We start from the raw sequence: 19,515 nt of genomic DNA, 5'->3' as shown, positions 1-19,515 counted from the left end.
TACTACTTTGTCCCTTTCGAACTGATCCTCCTCAGATATAATACACTTGTACCAGTCCTTTTTCCAATCTTGGAAGCACTTCTGGAACTCACTTTTCATTATGATGTTCAGTTCCTTCAGCGATTCTGTTTTTATCTCATCAGTGGTGGTAAAACGACATCCTTTCATGGTTCTCTTCAACCTCAGAAATAGGAAGTAGTCACAGGGGGCCATGTCCAATGAATATGGTGACTGAAGCAAAATAATGGTTTTGTTTTTTGCCAAAAAATCATGAACAAGCATTGAGGTGTGAGTGGGAGCATTATTGTGATGCAGCTTCCACGAGTGGTTTTGCCACAGTTCTGATTATCGTTTTCTTTGGATTGCTTCATGCAAACATCACGTAACTTCCAAGTAGTATTCCTTATTGATCATATGACTATAACTCAGGAAATCATGATCCACTATCCCACTGTAATCGAAGAAAACAGTGAGAAGAATCTTCACATGTGATTGAACTTGTCAAATTTGCTGTCACACGTTTCATGTCAAAAACATCCAAAACAATTGCTTGGCATGAACTAAAGGATATATGGGCATCATCAGCATCCTCCCTGATAATGATTCAGTGATTTTCCAGAACCATTTTCTTTACTGCTTCCACATTGTCATCAGTAATTGATGTGCTAAAGTGTCGAGGGCAGTCGTCATCTTCATTTTCTCGATCCTCTTTGAAACATTTGTACCACTTGTAAACTCTTATCTTACTCACAGTAAATTTGTGAAAAAGCCACAGTCAATATGTTGAGTGCTGTGCTGCACTTTATTTCATTTTTCAAGCAAAATTTAATGCAATAAAAATTCGCCTAGCGTTCGAAAACACACACAACCTTTTCAAATGTCAACAATAAACTAAATATTCAAAACAGCTGAAAATGCAAACATACATCAGGAACATGTGTACCAACAAGAGATTTTTTTTTAATCTGATGTATAAAGTTGTGAAATTAAAAAATTTCCGTTACTTTTTAAACATGCCTCGTATGTTGTAGAACTGATCCCTCTTGTAGGAACTGTCTGTTATAGGTTGCTAGACCAGTAAAACACCCCACATGATTGTAGGTTGTCCCAGTCTTTAAGAAGGTCACATGGCAGATGCAGAAAGTTGCATACCTATATCACTGACATAAGTTTGCTGGGAAGTGTAGAATCTTTTTGGGCTTTTGTATGATGAATTTTTGGAGACTGGAAAACTCTGGAGGCTGTCAATATGGGCTCCACAAGTTCTAATCATGTGAAAATACGTGAATCTTGGCTTGCTGTACTCATTCACAAGATCCAGAAGACTGTGAATTCTGGAGACCAGGTTGGTGTTATGTTTCTTGATTTCTGGAAAGACTTGTAATCAGGCACAATTGTCAGGTACGGGGAGCATCTATGTGAAGTTGTTTATGGTGGCAGAGTCACACAAATACAGCCATAAGGAAGGCAGATGACAGAGAGAGATGTATTTGCAGAATCCTTAGGAACTGTATTCGCCTGTAAAACAGGTACCATACAAAAAGAGATTATTTGAAGAATCATAAGGAACTGTATTCACCTGTAAAGCAGGTAGCATACAAAATTTTCACTCAACCATTTATGGAATAATTTTGGTAATGTAGTACCCCTGTCAAGTTGGATTGATGGAAGTGATAAAGAAGGTTCCAAGAAGAGTTGCACATTTCGTTACATTTTTGTTTAAGTTGCGTGATAGCATCACCAGACTTCTCAGTGAATTCAACTGAAAGGCAGCACAAGAATGTACTGGAATCCCTCTTACATGATGACTCTTTTGCCTTTGATGTAACCAGTGTTCTTCTCCTCTTCTTCATTTGCTGCTGGTTGTTCATTTTGACTTCCTGTTATCTCTCTTGGCACCTAATTTTATCATATATACTTCACCCCCCTCCCACTTGTTTTCTTCTCCACACTGTATCTTTTTGTGCTAGGTTCTCTGACAAGTTGATTACTTTTTCTGCTGTATATGGGTACTTTACAGAACTTTCTTCACGTTCTGCAGGCTCCATTTGCTGCACAGATGATGTCTTCCCTCTGTCACCCATGTCTTGGAAAATCTTGATCTTAGCTGTAACACTATTTAACGCTGACAATTCTGTAAATCTGTTAGATTAATGCAGACTTCACCAAACATCATTGGGTTCTGTGGACAGCCGGAATCTTGGTTTCATTGCATTTCTTGTCAGAAAGATTTTGAGCTATACTCCCCCCCCCCCCCTTCCATCCTTTGCTTTTCCCAAAAGGCGAGTTAACGTAGTGATCAATTCACAGGAGTCACATTTATGAGCAATTAAATTCACAAGTTCAAGTGGACAGGGAAACCAAAGTCCATGGAACATGAGTTGCAGGGAACCCAGTTCACCACTATAGATATGCTGTGTATGTTTTTCATTAAAAAAGGTTCTGCAGTATTTACTCTTATCAATTTTCAAATTCATTACGCCATTTCCTTTTCTTCATTTTCTCTCTGTATGTATTGTTGTTAAGTATACAGAATGGTCAGAAACAGTCTGAAAAACTAGGGAGTGTCTTTCAGGATAAGTTTTACTGAGAAATAATTGTTAAGAAAAAATTTGATACATTGTGCCATTTAGGAGATAATTAGCATGGAAGTTGGCCAATCAGTCCATTGTATGCACAAATTCTACTGGCCAGCCAGATCCAGGTAGTGTCAGTTGTAGTGTAATGTAGTGTAGTGCAGTGTACTGTAGATGATGGTGCATTCTGGTCCAAGCTGCTGGAGATGGCTATCATGTGTGTGGGAGGTGTTCTTGCTTGTGTGAATGAATATGTGTGTGTTTCCTGATCTCCAAAAGCTAATGTGTAACTATCTTCTCATTGTGCCTGTCTGCAACTCAAAGTGTCATCTTTACTGTGAGTGCCAATCTATCTTTTCCTTATATTGTTGATATTCCAACTTGGAATTTCCGTTGGTCGATTCTGATATCAGCTGTGTTACACTGATTTTGCCCATTCAAATAGTGTTATAAGTCTGTGCTGTGAGATGTATTTTTCCATTGAAATTTCATTTCTGTTCATATCTTAAGGTATATTTTTACTGAGGTTTTATCCTCCTGATAATAGTTGAAAGCTTTAATTTAATTTCCTAAAGTACAGTCTTTCTTATTTCACAGTTTCTGTAGTACATACTATGTCAGCTCACTATGTTTTATTTTCATTGCAGTTCTTGTTCGAAAATACAGCCAAGTAATGCAGAGGTACTATGTGCAGTACCTATCAGGGTTTGATGCTATTGCTTTAAATCAAATGGTACAGAATTTGCAAGTTTGTCCAGAGGATGAAAGCATTATTTTGTCTTCAATGTGCAGCACAATTGCTAACTTATCCGTAAAACAAGGTGAGTTTGGTGTGAAGTACTAAATTGTGGTACTATGACATGTACCTTTTATGTCGTGCAATGCTACGTGCTTAGAATCAAATATTTTGTGTAATTCTTGGAACTACCCCCCCCCCCCCCCCCCCCTGCCCGCCCACACACACACACACACACACACACACACACACACACACACAGCCAGCCAGCAAGCACGCTACCACAGAGCCACATTGCTCGTCAAAAATTATCTACCTCATTTCAGCATACTACTCATAGCCGAACAATTTAGAAGTCTATTTTCTGAAAAATTTTTGAGGTTTGGATTGAATTGCTTTTGAACTTCACGTACCATAAAAATAAAAAATTAAAAAAGTCTGACTGTCATGTGGTCCTCTTGTTAGAGAAAAACAGGCAATGTGATCACATGTGAAAGCACAATTTAATTCTACTCCTGTTAAGTTTTAGTCATAAATTAATAAACTTTCTGGGTTCATCCCAAGTATTGGGTATGGTAAGTGATGCCTTAAGTCTCTCTCTCTCTCTCTCTCTCTCTCTCTCAGTACATTGAAACACACTACTGTCTGAATACCTTATACTTCTGAAACCCTGGTCATCTTGAGAAAACTGTGCATGAACCACAATCAAATTTAACCACAGCTGTCTCCCTGTTTAACTTTGATCAAGATTGCTGCATCAGAATTTTGTGTAGAACAAGGTTAAATGCTTACTTTACCATGGTTAACTTTTCATCAAGGTTGGGATACTTGCCTGTGAGGTGGAATTTGGGTGGAATTGTTGGTACTATTCAAACAAACCAAACTGATTATTTACTTTTCAGATTATCCAAGTGTGCAACTTCTTCTGTTGACACATGTGATTCTTGATAATGCCATTTATTCAGAATATTTTAGAAAGTAGGAAGAAGAAGGGGGAGGCAGAGAGGGGGGGGGGGGAGAGAGAGAGAGAGAGAGAGAGAGAGAGAGAGAGAGAGAGAGATATTATATATGTTTGGCTGCCAGCTATTATGGATTGTCCATAATTGTTACAGATTTATTACCTTAATTATGGATTTACAGGAAATTACTTAAAAATATGGAAATAGACATTTTACAATTTGATGTTTTTAAAAAGTTGAGAAAGGTATTGTTTGCATTTGGCTAATCATATGCTACTAAAATATTTTATAGACTGTAATGATTGTCTTCCTGAGTATGCAATAAGCCTGTCTACGAATGAATTTGTCACCACTTCGTACTAAAGATGCGTTTACAGAGAGTTCGAAGCATGTTCTGCAACATTGTTCACAGGTAGCACTGGACTACTGATGTTCGCAAAATGTTAACATCTTGGCAACACGAAACCAGTGTTGCACAATTGTTTTGGCACAGATCGAAGGAACATTGTTCCTGGTCGGCTACCACTAAATGCCACTAAACAGTGCTAGTGTTTGCTTTTACTCCATCTGTAGTGTTGCATGTTGTTTTTACACATGTTCCATAATGAAATGGAATAGGCAAGAAGCAAAATTTACAAATTTGTCACACACTATGAGGCAGAGGAATGTCTCTGAAATATTTGGAGTCATAGTTATAAAAATATTAAACAGAAGAATGACTCCCTGCAAAAAAAAAAAATGCTATGTTCCTTTGTACCAGCAGCAGTGATGTACATAAAAAATACAAATAGTGTTGAATTTCTAGTGATGAGCATACCATTTGACTGTTTTACTAAATTAATGTTTAGGTCTTTCGGGAACCTTGAATGCTATTGTATACTTCTAAAAAACTTATCAATATTCTTTCTGTAACTGAATAGTAGCTATAGAGCTAAACTTGCAACAATGAGTTGCTCAATATATACTTTCAGATTATCATCACCTTCATCCAAAGAAAGGAGCATTTTGATTTAATAGCCAATCAATGACAGTGTCATTAGATGTAGAACAAATGCTTGGTTTGGTGAAGAATGTTGAAGGAAATTGGCCATTTACATTAAAAAGGGAATCATCCCCACATTTACCATAAGTGCTTTAGGGAAACCATGCAAATGCAAAACTGCATAATGGGCAGGGATTGGAACCAGTGTCATCTCAAATAACTGCTTTTCCATTTCATTTGATGTCATCATCTGAGTTGGTTGAATGTCCTATATGTACGTTGTTAATGATATCGATCAGCTGAGAATATTATAAAAAAGAAGAATGTGAATGTTCCTGCAGAGTAGTATTGTGAACAACCAAATATAGAGAAGCATAAACATAACCTATCTGTTTTAATATGCAATGGCTATTTTGAACTTCTTGACAGTATGTGGATATAGTATAAGTTAGATGACTTTTAACAAAGGAACAAAATTGAAGGCCGTGCCTACTAGCCTGCAATAGAATTTTGTGAGGCTTCATGTGTTGTTATTTCTCAAACCATCAGTTCTCTTCAAAATACATGCCTGACAAAAAGAAGTGCAGCACCCAGAATGGATGCCAACATAACGTTGTACAAGAATACACCGTTGGCAGGTATGTAAATGATTTAGAGTTGCAGTTCTCTGTGGCAGGTAAAATGACCACGAGAGTGAATTAATGTTGTGAAACGTGAGACTCTTCTGGAGTTAAAATGCTCAAATAACAGTTGGCTGATGCCTTTGACAGCTGTCGATATTTCGACAGTTGCACACACTGACATTTTCAAGACACAAATGCAATGATAATGTGCTGCACAAGAAAATTTAAAATCTTTGTATGCAGAGCATAGTACTGCATGTGCGTGCCACCCCCCCCCCCCCTTCTTTCCCTCCTCCCCAATCAGTGAGGCAAGCATTAACTATATCCCTCTGTTGTGTGACCAGGGAGAGAGCATGATTCCATGCAGATTTTCAGCAAAAACCTCCATCTCTATTTATATGATCACTTGTTAGTTTAATTTCAACTGCTTTCTTAATAGCAGTAACCCAATAGCTACCAGTGCATCCCAGACTCTCCATGTTCTTATATTACACATTATTACTGGTGCCAAGGCAATGTTCTGCAGTAGCAGATTTGCTTGGCTGTTGTAAGCATGTGTGACACTTATGCTCAGTACACAGGTTCTCTGCGGTCCTGATGGTCTGACTAATATACAACATGCCACAACTGCAACAAACATGGCATACACCTGCCTTTACGGATCTTAAGAGACCCCTTATGTGGTTGAAAAACACATTTCACATCATATTTCATCAGAATATGACAATCCTGTTGGAAATGCTTCCTGTGTAAGCAAACAGACTTTCGACTTGGATGCTGTCTCATTACCATCATCACACACCTATTTCACAGTAGGTCGATACTGCAACATGCGTCAGATCTGTCTTTCACTTTAAACAATTTGATGAAAGGTAACTTCAAGATTGGCTTAATCAACTGAAGAACTTTCAGGATCTGAGATGACATGGATTTGTGAACCAAGCTATGAAGTACCCCTTCATGCCGTATACGAGGACAGTTTGAAAAGTTCTCAGAATGGAATAGAAGAAAAGTACTTATATCACTTAATTTTTTTTCAATGTAGTCTCCTTGTAGATTAATGCATTTGGTCCAATAGTGTTCCAATGCCTTGATCCCATCTCGAAAATGAATTTCCTCCATTCCTGCAAAATAGTTGTCAATTCCGGTTATCAATTCATTTGAAGTGAATCTTCATCCACCAAGAAAAATTTTCAGTTTTAGCAAGAGCTGGAAGTCTGAAGGAGCCGCTGGCCGCTGTGGCCGAGTGGTTCTAGGTGTTTCTGTCTGGGACCACGCGACTGCTATGGTCGCAGGTTCGAATCCTGCCTCAGGCAGTTAGGTTAATTATGTTTAAGTAGTTCTAAGTTGTAGGGGACTGATGACCTCAGATGTTAAGTCCAATAGTGCTCAGAGCCATTTGAACCATTTGAATCTGATGGAGCCATATCAGGTGACTAAGGCAGGTGTGACACCAATTCATACCTAGGTTCGTGAAATTTTGTCATGGCAGTGGCATGTGTGTGTGGGCGCACATTGTCTTGATGGAAGATGACATTCTTCCTAGGTAAACCCGGCCTTTTTTCGTGTATCTTTTGTTACAATTTGTCCGGGAGGTTAGCATAATATTCTCCAGTAATTGTTTGCCCAGTGGGGAGATAGTCTACAAACAAAATCCCCTTTGCATCCCAGAACATTGATGCCATGACCTTTCCCGTCGAAGGAATTCTCTTTGCTTTCTTTGGTGGTGGAGAGTCAGCACGTTTCCACTGATTTGGCTGTTGTTTTGTCTTTGGGATATAGTAGTGCACCCAAGTTTGATCTGTGGTCACAAACCACCGCAAAAAATCTTGTTCGTTTCTCCTAAAGCAGGCCAAACATTGTTCAGAAATGTCCATTATCATGAGTTTTTGATCCAGCGTCAAGAGTTGTAGCACCCATCATGTAGATAATTTTTTCATTGAAACTTCCTGGCAGATTAAAACTGTGTGCCGGACCGAGACTCGAACTCTGGACCTTTGCCTTTCATGGGCAAGTGTTCTACCATCTGAGCTACCCAAGCATGACTCACGACCCATCCTCACAGCTCCAATTCTGCCCGTACCTCGTCTCCTACCTTCCAAACCTCACAGAAGCTCTTCTGCAAACCTTGCAGAACTGGCACTCCTGGTAGAAAGGATATTGCGGAGACATGGCTTAGCCACAGCCTAGGGGATGTTTCCAGATTGAGATTTTCACTCTGCAGTGGAGTGTGCGCTGATATGAAACTTCCTGGTAGAGGACTTGCCCACGAAAGGCAAAGGTCCTGAGTTCGAGTCTCAGTCCGGCACACAGTTTTAATCTGCCAGGAAGTACGTGAGCAATTTCACGCACTTTCAATCAGCGATCCTCCATAAACATTTTGTGCACTTTTGCAATGATTTCTGCGGTAGTGACACATCTTGGGTGACCGCTACATGGATTATCATCTAAGCTCTCCTGACCAAATTTAAATTCATTTGTCCACTTGGCAGCAGTTGAGTATGAAGGAGCAGAGTCGCCAGTGTATTCTGGAAATTGGCAAGAATGTGCTTTGCTCTCATGCCTTTCTTTACGAAGTACTTAATCACTGCTCAAATCTAGATTTTCTCCATCTTTAAATATCACTATGTGGGAACAACAGCAGAGCCACGTCACCACCAGAGCTCTCTGTCGAGAGCACTGACGTGGCACATGTTTACAGGCAACACCTCTCGTGGTGATTCCGAGAACTTTTCAAACCACCCTCATAGATGGAACGTCCCAGCATACGATCAGCTTTCCTCCTAACCGACACATCAAAGAAGGGAAGGCAGCCATTCTTTTCCACCTCCATTCTGAAGCTAATATTTGGATGGATTGGATTCTATGTTCTAAAAAGCCATTTAAATTCTCACTTTAAAGAGGCCAAACAACAAAAGTCCAGCTACATATCAGAAAAAACACACAGGTATCAATGCCACCATCTCGAAGGTGAATTCCTTGAACTCTACTATAAACAAATTGTCAGTAATTAGTGACAATAGGCTCCACGTAACAGCTCCACCTGTCTGTTGATAGGGTCCTTGAATAAAAAGCAAGAGGAAATCAACACCTGTGGAAATAGATTCAGTAATTCAATGCCAAACCTAAGTGCAATTAACCATAATGAACTGGGCAGAGGAATGTGAGTTAAGAGAGAGACCACATCAAAACTTATTAAAAATTGGTGTCATTCATGGGCTTGTTGTGAGTAACATTGGTGCCCCAACACACCATGTTGCATAACTCCTTGATACTCTGTTGAGCCCACTAGTAGGTCTGTGGGTGCATCACATTAAGAACTCAGCAGATTTTGTACGTTGATTAGAGGGATTTCGTTTGAATGATTCTGACATCATGATGTAGAGAGCCATCAGGTATGACTTAAGGTCATGGCTGGTTGTGGTTGAGGGAACTTTGATGGCACAGTGGTATGTTATGGACATCTTGTGTCCTCACATATTATTTCCCATGTTACTGTATCATGATGCAATTTTTCAAGAGGACAATGACCATCCACACATGGCGTGTGTGTATGAACGGTCTGTGTGATGCTGAAGTACAAACGTAACAGGCAAGCTTCCCAGATCTGTCAGTGATAGAACATTTGTGGGACCAGCTCAGCTGTCATCTATGTCCTAGTACCAGTGTCAACAATATCGAGGACCAGTCACAGAAGTTGTGGGCCAGTTTGCCTTATCATACCCTTCCCAACCAAATTAGTGCATGCATCCGGGCCAGAGGTGGTGCAACTTCATACTGATAAATGGGCTTATACTGCCAAGTTCTTTGTAAAATTGACCCAAGTTTGTAATCAAATAACATAAAATATTGTCTCAATCTGTGAAGTTTCATTTTGTTTTCTCCTCTGCTTCTGAATGCTTCACCTTTTTTGGCAGGCAGTGTATTTAAATCATTCATCCTTCTCTCTTTATGGATAGAGTAAAATTTTTAAAATAGCTCACATTGATAATTAATAATCCATTGGATCACTTTTACTGTTGTATGAAAATATTCATGTTGAAAATCAATTTTATGAAATAAATTTGTTTTTGCAAATGTATTTGATTTCACACAGTATTTTTAACATCACTAATATATCTTTTTTTTTTTAATTCTATTCCAGTTGAGGAAAATGAATTGTTTGATTTCCGTTCAATTCGGCTTGATTGGTTTAGATTACAAGCTTATACATCAGTCAGTAAATCACCAATAGTGCTTGAAGAAAATAAAGACTTAGCTTCCTTGATTGACATTATTGTCTTCCACACAAAAATGGTTGATTTTCTTGATGAAATGTTGGTTGAAACATCTGATTTATCAATTTTCTGGTAAGACTAATATTACAGACATTTTAATTAGATTACGTTGTGTGAAAATTGAGTATCTTCTCAAAACTAAAATAACAGACTGCAAAGTAAAATATGCAGTGACATTATTTATTATTTAAATGGTGTTATTTGGCACATTGTATGTACACTAAAGATGCATTTCAATTCATAATATCCCATAATGATTTAGATTTTTCATTTATTCTACAAATTCACTGAGGAAAACTGTGGTATTAAATATTAAATAGGAATAGTGGAAGTGGCTTTCTAGAGTGTTCAGTAACAAACAAGAGTGTTAGAACTTCAAGTTTAACACATATATTTCGGAACGACACAACAACACACATAAGTCACAGAGTAAGTTGACAAGTAAGACATGTGTACACGTTAGCATTCGAATGAGCACTGAGTCCCAGTCTAGCGGCCGCTGCTCAGCTGGCCGCTTAGGTGGCGCAGCTGCTGCATGGCTGGCAGACAGCGCCGCACGTAGAGGAGGCACGTAATTGCGCGGCAGCGCTTTGAATGATCGGCGAGTCACATCACTTTTCCCCCCTTTGAAATTGTTGCACTGGTCTTGATGGAGGTGTCCTGAAGATGGCTAACATCCATAGGCGTTGTTTGACTCTCTGTAAAGTCTTGAGGAGGAGGCTTCTCGTACGGACGGAAGTGTCCCCGATGATAACGGGTCGAGATGACAGGAGACGTAGGGGTCGAATCTGCTGGGGCCCCATGCACCAATCTGCCCATTGCAGCAAGTCCAGTTGATATGACAGGAGACATGGGCGATGTGTCGGCGTCCGTTGGAGGAGGAGGCGAGTAGATTTGCTCTGACAGAGGATGGTCCTCCGGTTCCGGCATGGGCACGTCTCCGGGTTGCGTCCGTTCTGGTGCTGGCATCGCGATGACGGTGAGAGGGCTGCGTTGTGCGTATTGAGAGATGCCAAGATCCCGAGCGTCAGGTAGAGCCAAAGGTGGCGTGGCGGCATACGGAACAGGCGTTGCTGGCACCCGAGACGAAGCTGGTCCGAATGACGCACTGCAACACCCGTGTCCATCTGGATTTCATACAGGCGTCTGCCACGGTATCTTAAGATGCGGCCCGGGCTCCGTTTTGGCCACCTGCCATATCCCCATACCCAGACGAGGTCGTCGGTGGTGAACCGGCCAAGTGAAGGCACCCGCGGCTGTGAGGTGGGAGGCCGCAGAAGATGAAGTAGCGTGCGGGGCTGTCGGCCATGTAAGAGCTCAGCTGGGCTGTGGTCGCCCATGGGGGTGAAACGGTAAGACGCCAGAAACTGGAGAAGCGCATCATCAGCAGCAGAAGAAGTCAGAAGTTTCCACATCTGAGCCTTAAATGTGCGGACCAGTCGTTCAGCCTCACCGTTGGATTGTGGATGGAACGGCAGGCCCGTGACATGCGTAACGCCGTGACGAGCACAAAAATCCGCAAATTCGGAAGACGCAAATTGCGGACTATTATCAGTAACAAGAGTAGAGGGGAGATCTTCCAAAGAAAAAATGCGGGCGAGAGAGCACTGGTAGTTGCCGCGGTGGTAGGCGACGTGCAACGGACAATGAAAGGAAAGTTAGAGTAGGCGTCAATTATGAGGAGCCAACAAGTACCTAAAAAGGGTCCCGCAAAGTCAGCATGAATGCGCTCCCAGGGCTTCTCAGGCGAGGGCCATGGTGACAAAGATGACTTCGGGGCAGCGGCCTGTGATGCACAAGGGCCGCAGGCAGCGACCATGTGTGCTATTTCAGGGTTGATGCCAGGCCAGTACACATGACGGCGCGCCAGAGATTTTGTGCGAGACACACCCCAGTGCCCTTGGTGAAGGAGGCGCAATACCAAAGCACGCAAAGACGCAGGTACCACAACACGCGGCGAAGCATTGTCAGTGGAGAGGAGGATAACACCATCCCTAGTCGTGAGGCGGTAGCGCAAAGTGTAGTAGTTCCGCAATGGATCAGAAGTCTTAGCGGACGGGCGATCTGGCCAACCCTTCTGAATACAGCGTAAAACCCGGGAGAGGGTAGGGTCAGAACCTGTAGCAGCCGCCAGCCTGTCCCCAGTGATGGGGAACCCTTCCACAACCCGCTGCTCAGCAACATCCAGATGGAAACACAAAAGTTCGTCCCTATCGAATGCCTGATCAGGACCCATGGGAAGGCGAGACAGAGCATCAACATTCGCATGTTGAGCCGTTGGCCGGAAATGAATCTCATAATTGAAACGGGACAAGTAAAGAGCCCAACGCTGGAGGCGGTGTGCAGCCTTGTCGGGAAGTGACGTTGATGGATGAAACAAGGAAACAAGTGGTTTGTGATCCGTAAGAAGATGAAATTTTGAGCCATAGGGAAAAACACCGAACTTATGAAGAGCATAAATGATGGCCAAAGCTTCTTTCTCAATTTGAGAATACTTTTGTAGGGCATCCGTGAGCGTTTTGGAGGCATAAGCAACGGGTTGTTCCGAACCGTCAGAAAAACGGTGCGCAAGGACTGCACCGACCCCGCATTGAGAGGCGTCTGTGGCAAGAACAAGGTGTTGGCCAAGTCGATAAGTAGCCAGGCACAGGGCCTGTTTCAGCATAGTCTTCAACTTCTGGAAAGCCGCTTCACATGACGCGGACCAGTGAGAAGGCACGTTTTTATGCAACAGGCAATGCAATGGCTGAGCCACCGAAGCCGCAGATGGTAAAAACTTGTGATAGTATGCTATTTTCCCCAAGAAGGCCTGCAGTTCCTTAACAGATGTAAGGCGAGGAAGGGCATCAATCGCAGCAACAGTTTGTTGAAGCGGACGAATACCATCCCGAGAGAGTTGAAACCCCAAGTACGTGATAGATGCCTGAAAAAATTGTGATTTCTGAAGATTACACTTAAGACCGGCAGTCTGTAAGACATGAAAAAGTGTGCGGAGATTTTGAAGATGTTCTTCAGTGGTGGAGCCAGTGACAACAATGTCGTCCATGTAATTGATACACCCAGGGACAGGGAGCAATAATTGTTCCAAGAATCGCTGAAAGAGAGCAGGGGCGCTAGCAACCCCGAATGGCAAGCGTTGGAATTGATAGAGGCCGAAAGGCGTGTTAAGGACGAGAAACTGCCGGGAAGCAGCGTCGAGAGGAAATTGATGATAAGCTTCTGACAGGTCAATTTTAGAAAAATACTGGCCTCCAGCAAGTTTAGTGAACAGTTCTTCAGGATGGGACATAGGGTAAGTGTCGATGGGGCATTGAGCATTTACAGTGGCTTTGAAATCGCCACAGAGACGAATATCACCATTTGGCTTAGCAACTACAACGACAGGAGAGGACCACTCACTGGAAGTGACAGCAAGCAAGACCCCTGAAGCAGTGAGATGATCCAACTCCCGTTTTACCAGATCACGAAGGGCCACAGGAATGAGCCGAGCCCGAAAAAACTTAGGCCGAGCAGTGGGTTTGAGCGTGATATGAGCTTCAAAGTCGTTTGCACGGCCTAATCCAGGAGAAAAAAGGGATGAAAATGTCGTCGACAAGGAATCCAGTTGAGCATAAGGAATAGCGTCAGAGACAATATTGACAGAGTCATCTATGGAGAACCCAAAAACGCGAAAGGCATCGAAACCAAAAAGATTTTCTGCGTTGCTCTGGTCGACCACAAATATGGGAACAGTGCGAACGACGGATTTGTAAGATACCTCAGCATTAAATTGTCCCAAGAGAGAAATCTTCTGTTTATTGTACGTCCGTAATTGCCGAGTGACAGGGGACAGGAGTGGAGAACCCAGCTGAAGATACGTCTGAGAATTAAAGATACGTCTGAGAATTAATTATAGTGGCAGCAGAACTGGTATCCACTTGCATGCGAACATCTCGACCAAGGATTTGGACAGTGAGGAATAACTTCCCTGAAAGGGAAGAAGTGCAATTGACAGACAACACAGAATCAGAATCAGCGTCATGTTCATGAACATCATGTATGCGGTCGGATTTGCAAACGGAAGACACATGACCTTTCTTTTTGCAATTGTGACACACAGCCCAATGTTGGGGACAATCCTCGCGTGAATGTTTCGTAAAACACCGCGGACATGAAGGAAGTTGCCAGGGGTTTTGCTGCAGTTTCTTAGCGGGTTGTTTACGGCTAGCCCGAGGCTGCGCGTGGGAGCGCACTGCAGCCACGTCGGCCGGCGGGGATGCGCCACACTCGTCGTCAACAGCGCACAGAGGTTGTATTTCCCCGACATCACCCCACGCCTCTATTTGCGCCCCAGCGGCGCGAGAAATTTCAAAAGACTGCGCAATGGAGAGAACTTCTTCTAGAGTCAGATTCGCCAACTGAGGGGCACGTTGCCGAACTTCTTTGTCGGGCGCCGACCGGATAATAGCATCCCGTACCATGGAATCGGCATAGGATTCATTGTGAACGTCAGTAACAAATTGACACTTCCGACTGAGGCCATGAAGTTCAGCAGCCCAAGCGCGATAGGATTGATTTGGTTGTTTTTTGACAACGATAAAAGGCAACACGAGAGGCTACCACAGGCGTTTGCTTTTGAAAATAGACAGACAGAAGTGAGCACATTTCAGCAAAGGACAAAGACGCAGGATCCTTCAAAGGAGCCAATTGCGACAACAACCAATACATTTGAGGTGAAATCCAGGAAAGGAACAGAGACTTACATGGTTGTTCGTCCATGACATGAAATGCCAAGAAGTGCTGTCGAAGACATTTTTCATAATCAGACCAGTCTTCCGCCATCTCATCGTAAGGAGGAAAAGGAGGTATAGCCAACGACGAGAAACGCCCCGCATTTGACGCCGCGACGAAATCGCGAATCGCCGCTGTTAGAAGCGTTTGCTGTTCAAGGAGATTTTGCAATAGTTGCTCGACAGTAGCCATGGAGCCCTGTGAGTCAACGGTGAAAAGGAAAAATCCAGTACCTCGTCGCCAATTGTTAGAACTTCAAGTTTAACACATATATTTCGGAACGACACAACAACACATATAAGTCACAGAGTAAGTCGACAAGTAAGACATGTGTACACGTCAGCATTCGAATGAGCACTGAGTCCTAGTCTAGCGGCCGCTGCTCGGCTGGCTGCTTAGGTGGCGCAGCTGCTGCATGGCTGGCAGACAGCGCCGCACGTAGAGGAGGCGCGTAATTGCACAGCGGCACTTTGAATGATCGGCGAGTCACAACGAAGAGTAATTTATGTGAACTAACACTGTAGACAGGACTCCATTTAATTAGTGAGAAGAAGAACATTTAATACCAGTTAGAAACAGTGAAATATTCGGGGTGGAATAATGAAATATTCAAAGGATAATTGTTACTCACCATATAGAGGGGCTGTTGAATGGCAGAAAGGCACACTGGAAAAGACTGCTAGATGTTATTAGCTATCAGACTGACCTTCTATCCTGCCAGCTGCCCCCCCCCCCCCCCCCCCAAATTCTTTACTTCCCTCATCTCCCCTTTAACGCGCCCCTTCCTGCGCAGCCTTCTGATGCTGCACCTAGAAGCCTGCTATCCTATCTTGTCCTGTCCATGTCCCTGCGCACTCCCACAGGCAGCACTAGCATCTTCCCCTACCCCTACTCTGCTGTTTCTCCCCGTCCCTGCTTCATGCTTCTTCTGTACCACCACTACCAGCCCCAGCAAAGATCATTGCATACCTGATACAGAATCGCAGTCAGGCCATAGCAGCCAGAGATGACAGTGAATATATATGTGTGAAGGGTTGAAGGGGGAAGAAGAAGGGTGAAGGAAAAGGACTGCTGAGGTTTAGAAAAAGGTTTAGGGTTCAGAAAGGTCACCCAGAAACTGTAGGTTAAAGGAGACTTAACGGACAGGATGAGAATGAAAGATTGATTGTTGGGGACTGCACTGGGCAAGATTTGAGAGAGTACTGCTAAAACATTGTGCATGAGTTAATAAGATCGAAAAGCAATGTATGTGACAGCGGTGGAAAGGGGATGGCAAAAAACGGACATGTGAGAAAAATGAAGACATAGAAAAATAAAATGGAGTGAAGAAGGGAATAGTTACTGTGAAGAAATGTTGAGACCAAAGAAATTAACATAAATTAAGGCCAGGTGGGTGGCAAGAACCAACATGTTGTTGTGCCAGTTCCCACTTGCGAAGTTCTAAGAAATTGGTGCCTGGGGGAAGAACACAGATTTCACATGCGGTGAAACAGGCACGGATCATGACTGTCATGTTGTAGTGCATGCTCTGCAACAGTATATTGTGTGTTGCTAGTATATAATTTCATGTACTGACACGTTCCATGACCTTGGAGATTTGCTCTTCAATTTGATCTTACTGAACTTGACGTGTAAATAAAAAAAAATAAAACCAGGATATTGTGGAGATTAGTACTGAATGACAAGAGGTGTATTCCTAAGTTGGATTTTGGAGGGATCAGCAGTACCAGGATTGGATGTGATGGCCCTTGAAATCTACTTTTAATCTAGCTGGTGGGTAATTACAGCAAGTGAAGGCTGAAGTGAGAATGGTGGTATATTGCTCTAAAGATTCTGCATCTGAACAAATACATGTTGCTCAAATGCCAAGGCTGTATGGGAGGGTACATTTGACATGGAAAGGATGGCAACTGTCAAAATGTAAGTACTCTTGTTTGTTTGTAGATTTAATGTGAACGGAAACGTGTAGCTGGCTTTTGGTGAGAATCTACTTTCCTTCACACATATTGTCAGCTGGAAGTATCATTTTGCAACCTAATTCCAAAACCTTTCCGGCAATAAACCTGACATTGAACCCTGTCTTGAACACTTCTGACCACGATCCCATCTTGATCCATCACCACTACCTCAAAATCATCCCTTACAAAACTTCCAAGAATCCTCACATCCAGCACTGCTTCATGGCCCTTCCTCAGGTCCCTACAACATGTCCCTAATCTGTCCTCTGCAGAACTCCATGATCTGTGTGTGCTAAAAGCTGATGGATCCATCATTATCCTCCCAGCAGACAAAGGATCTACCTCTGTGGTACTTAACTGACAAGAGTATGTTTGTGAAGGTCTGCGCCAGCTGTCTGACACATCGACCTACAGCATCTGCCATCAAGAACACATCCCTGTGATACAAACTGACCTGCAGTCCCTCCTTGAAACCTCAGGCTCATCGCCGTTGCTAACATCTCAATCCATAGAACTCCTTACCCCCATCCAAACCATGTACCTTCACCTTTTACCTTCTTCCTAAGATCCGCAAACCTAATCATACTGGCCATCCTATAGTGGCTGGCTTCAAAGCACTCACCAAATGTTTATCTGTCTTTGTTGATCAACACTTGCAACCCATAGTACAGAGATTTCCCTTCTATATTAAAGATACGAATCATTTCGTGTTGCCTGGTTACCAAGAGCTGTTATAGAACGATTGATTCACGGATCCAGTTATATGGCTCTTTCTGTGTATAGCGATTTTACGACTATGACGAGTGAGGCCTGAAGATGGCATCAATCTAATGCCGAAACTGGTAGCACATAGAAGTTTATAAAATAAAATAAATTTCTACAATACATACGGCTGTTGGTAAATTATTGCATCAAGAATTTCGTAGATTGTCTGAAATCTGTGCCCGTCCCACTCCTACCACACACCTTGATTGTCACCATTGATGCCACCTCCCTGTATACCAACATACCCCATGTACATGATCTATTTACTGCTGAACGTTTCCTCTGTCAGTGCCCACTTCATTCCAGACCTATGACATCCTTCCTGCTAACCATAATCAACTTTATGCAAGCCAACTACTACTTCACCTTTGAGGGGCAGCATACAAGCAGATCAGGGGTATGGCCATAGAACCATGGTGGCTCCTTCCTATGCCAACCTTTTCATAGGTTGCTTGGAGGGGGCTTTCCTGGGATCCATAAGCTTTCAACTTCTGGTTTGGTTTAGATACATTGTGACATCTTTGCCATATGGACTCATGGTGAGGCTGACCCGTTAAAATTCCTGGAATCTCTCGATACGTTCTCCCAATTAAATTTCACATGGTCCTATTCTGAATCCTATGCTGCTTTCCCTGATGCCAAACTTATCCTCACTCAATGCCAGCTACGCACTTCTGTTCACATTAAACCTACCAACAAACCACAGTATCATTGAACCTACTAACAAACAACAGTACTTACATTTTGACAGTTGCCATCCTTTCCATGTCAAACATTCCCTTCCATACAGCCTTGTCATTCAAGGCAAATGTATTTGTTCAGATCCTGACTCCATACAGCAATTCACCACCATTCTCACCTCAGCCTTCACTGGATGTAGTCACCCCACCAGCCTAGTTCAAAAGCAGATTTCCTGGGCCATCACATCCAATCTTGGTACTGATGATCCCTCCAAAAAAATGGCTTAGGAGTACACCACTTGTCACTCGGTATTCTCCTGGTCTTGAATGTTTTAATCTGCTACTTTGACAAGGCCATGACTTTCTAAAATCATGCCCTGAAATGAGATCCATGTAGTCAGAGATTTTGCCCACCACATGTAGAATAGCTTTTTGTCACCCTCCTGATCTCCACAGTAGCCTTGTCAGACCCTGTGCTCCTTCTGCACCCTTCTCTGTACCCAATGACTCCTACCACTGTGACCATCACTGCTGCAAGACTTGCCCTATGCACACTCCTACCACCACATATACCAGCCCTCTAACTGGCAAAACATATACTATCAAAGGGAGAGCCACCTGTTAAATGACACGTCATAATATACCAGCTGCTATGTAAACACTGTTTGGCATTTTGCATCGACATGACTACCACAAAGTTATCAGCTATGATGAATGGGCATAGGCAGAGGGTGTATACCGGTAACACACAATATCCTGTTGCAGAACATGCTCTACAACATGACAGTCATGACCATGGTGCCCGTTTCACCACATGTGCCATCTGGATTCCTCTGCCAGACACCAGTTTCTCAGAACTCCATAGTTTGGAACTGACACTACAACATGCCCTTGGTTCTTGCCACCCACGTGGCCTTAGTTTAAATTAATTTCTTTGGTCTCAGTATTTTTTCACAGTAACTATTCCTCTATCATTCTGCTTTAGTTTTCTACATCTTTCATTTTCTGACCTGTCTGTTTTTCACCGTTCTCCTCTCCCCTCTGTCACATAAAATGCAAGTAGCTTTTTGCTCTTATTAACTCATGCACAATGTTTTAGCAGTAATATCTGTCTAGCATATTAGTCTATCTTCCATCTTTAAGTTCTCAAATATTCAAATCTTGCCCATTCAGTCCCCAACAATTTATC

The 19,515-nt window shown here is 42.7% G+C and overlaps 1 protein-coding gene across 4 annotated transcripts in view; it reads left to right on the top strand.

Annotated features, from left to right (window-relative positions):
* The window catches only part of LOC124555677 (membrane-associated protein Hem-like), a 180,894-nt gene that overhangs the window by 72,386 nt on the left and 88,993 nt on the right, over window positions 1–19,515 (top strand). For all 4 annotated transcript variants that reach the window (XM_047129678.1, XM_047129676.1, XM_047129677.1 and 1 more), the window contains exons 10-11: window positions 3,224–3,397; window positions 10,021–10,225. In XM_047129678.1, coding sequence (XP_046985634.1) covers window positions 3,224–3,397; window positions 10,021–10,225 — 379 coding nt within the window. The remainder of the gene's footprint in view (window positions 1–3,223; window positions 3,398–10,020; window positions 10,226–19,515) is intronic.

Source organism: Schistocerca americana, chromosome X, assembly GCF_021461395.2.
Source record: "Schistocerca americana isolate TAMUIC-IGC-003095 chromosome X, iqSchAmer2.1, whole genome shotgun sequence".
Taxonomy (NCBI): domain Eukaryota; kingdom Metazoa; phylum Arthropoda; class Insecta; order Orthoptera; family Acrididae; genus Schistocerca; species Schistocerca americana.
This window is presented reverse-complemented; position numbering and strand designations above follow the sequence as displayed.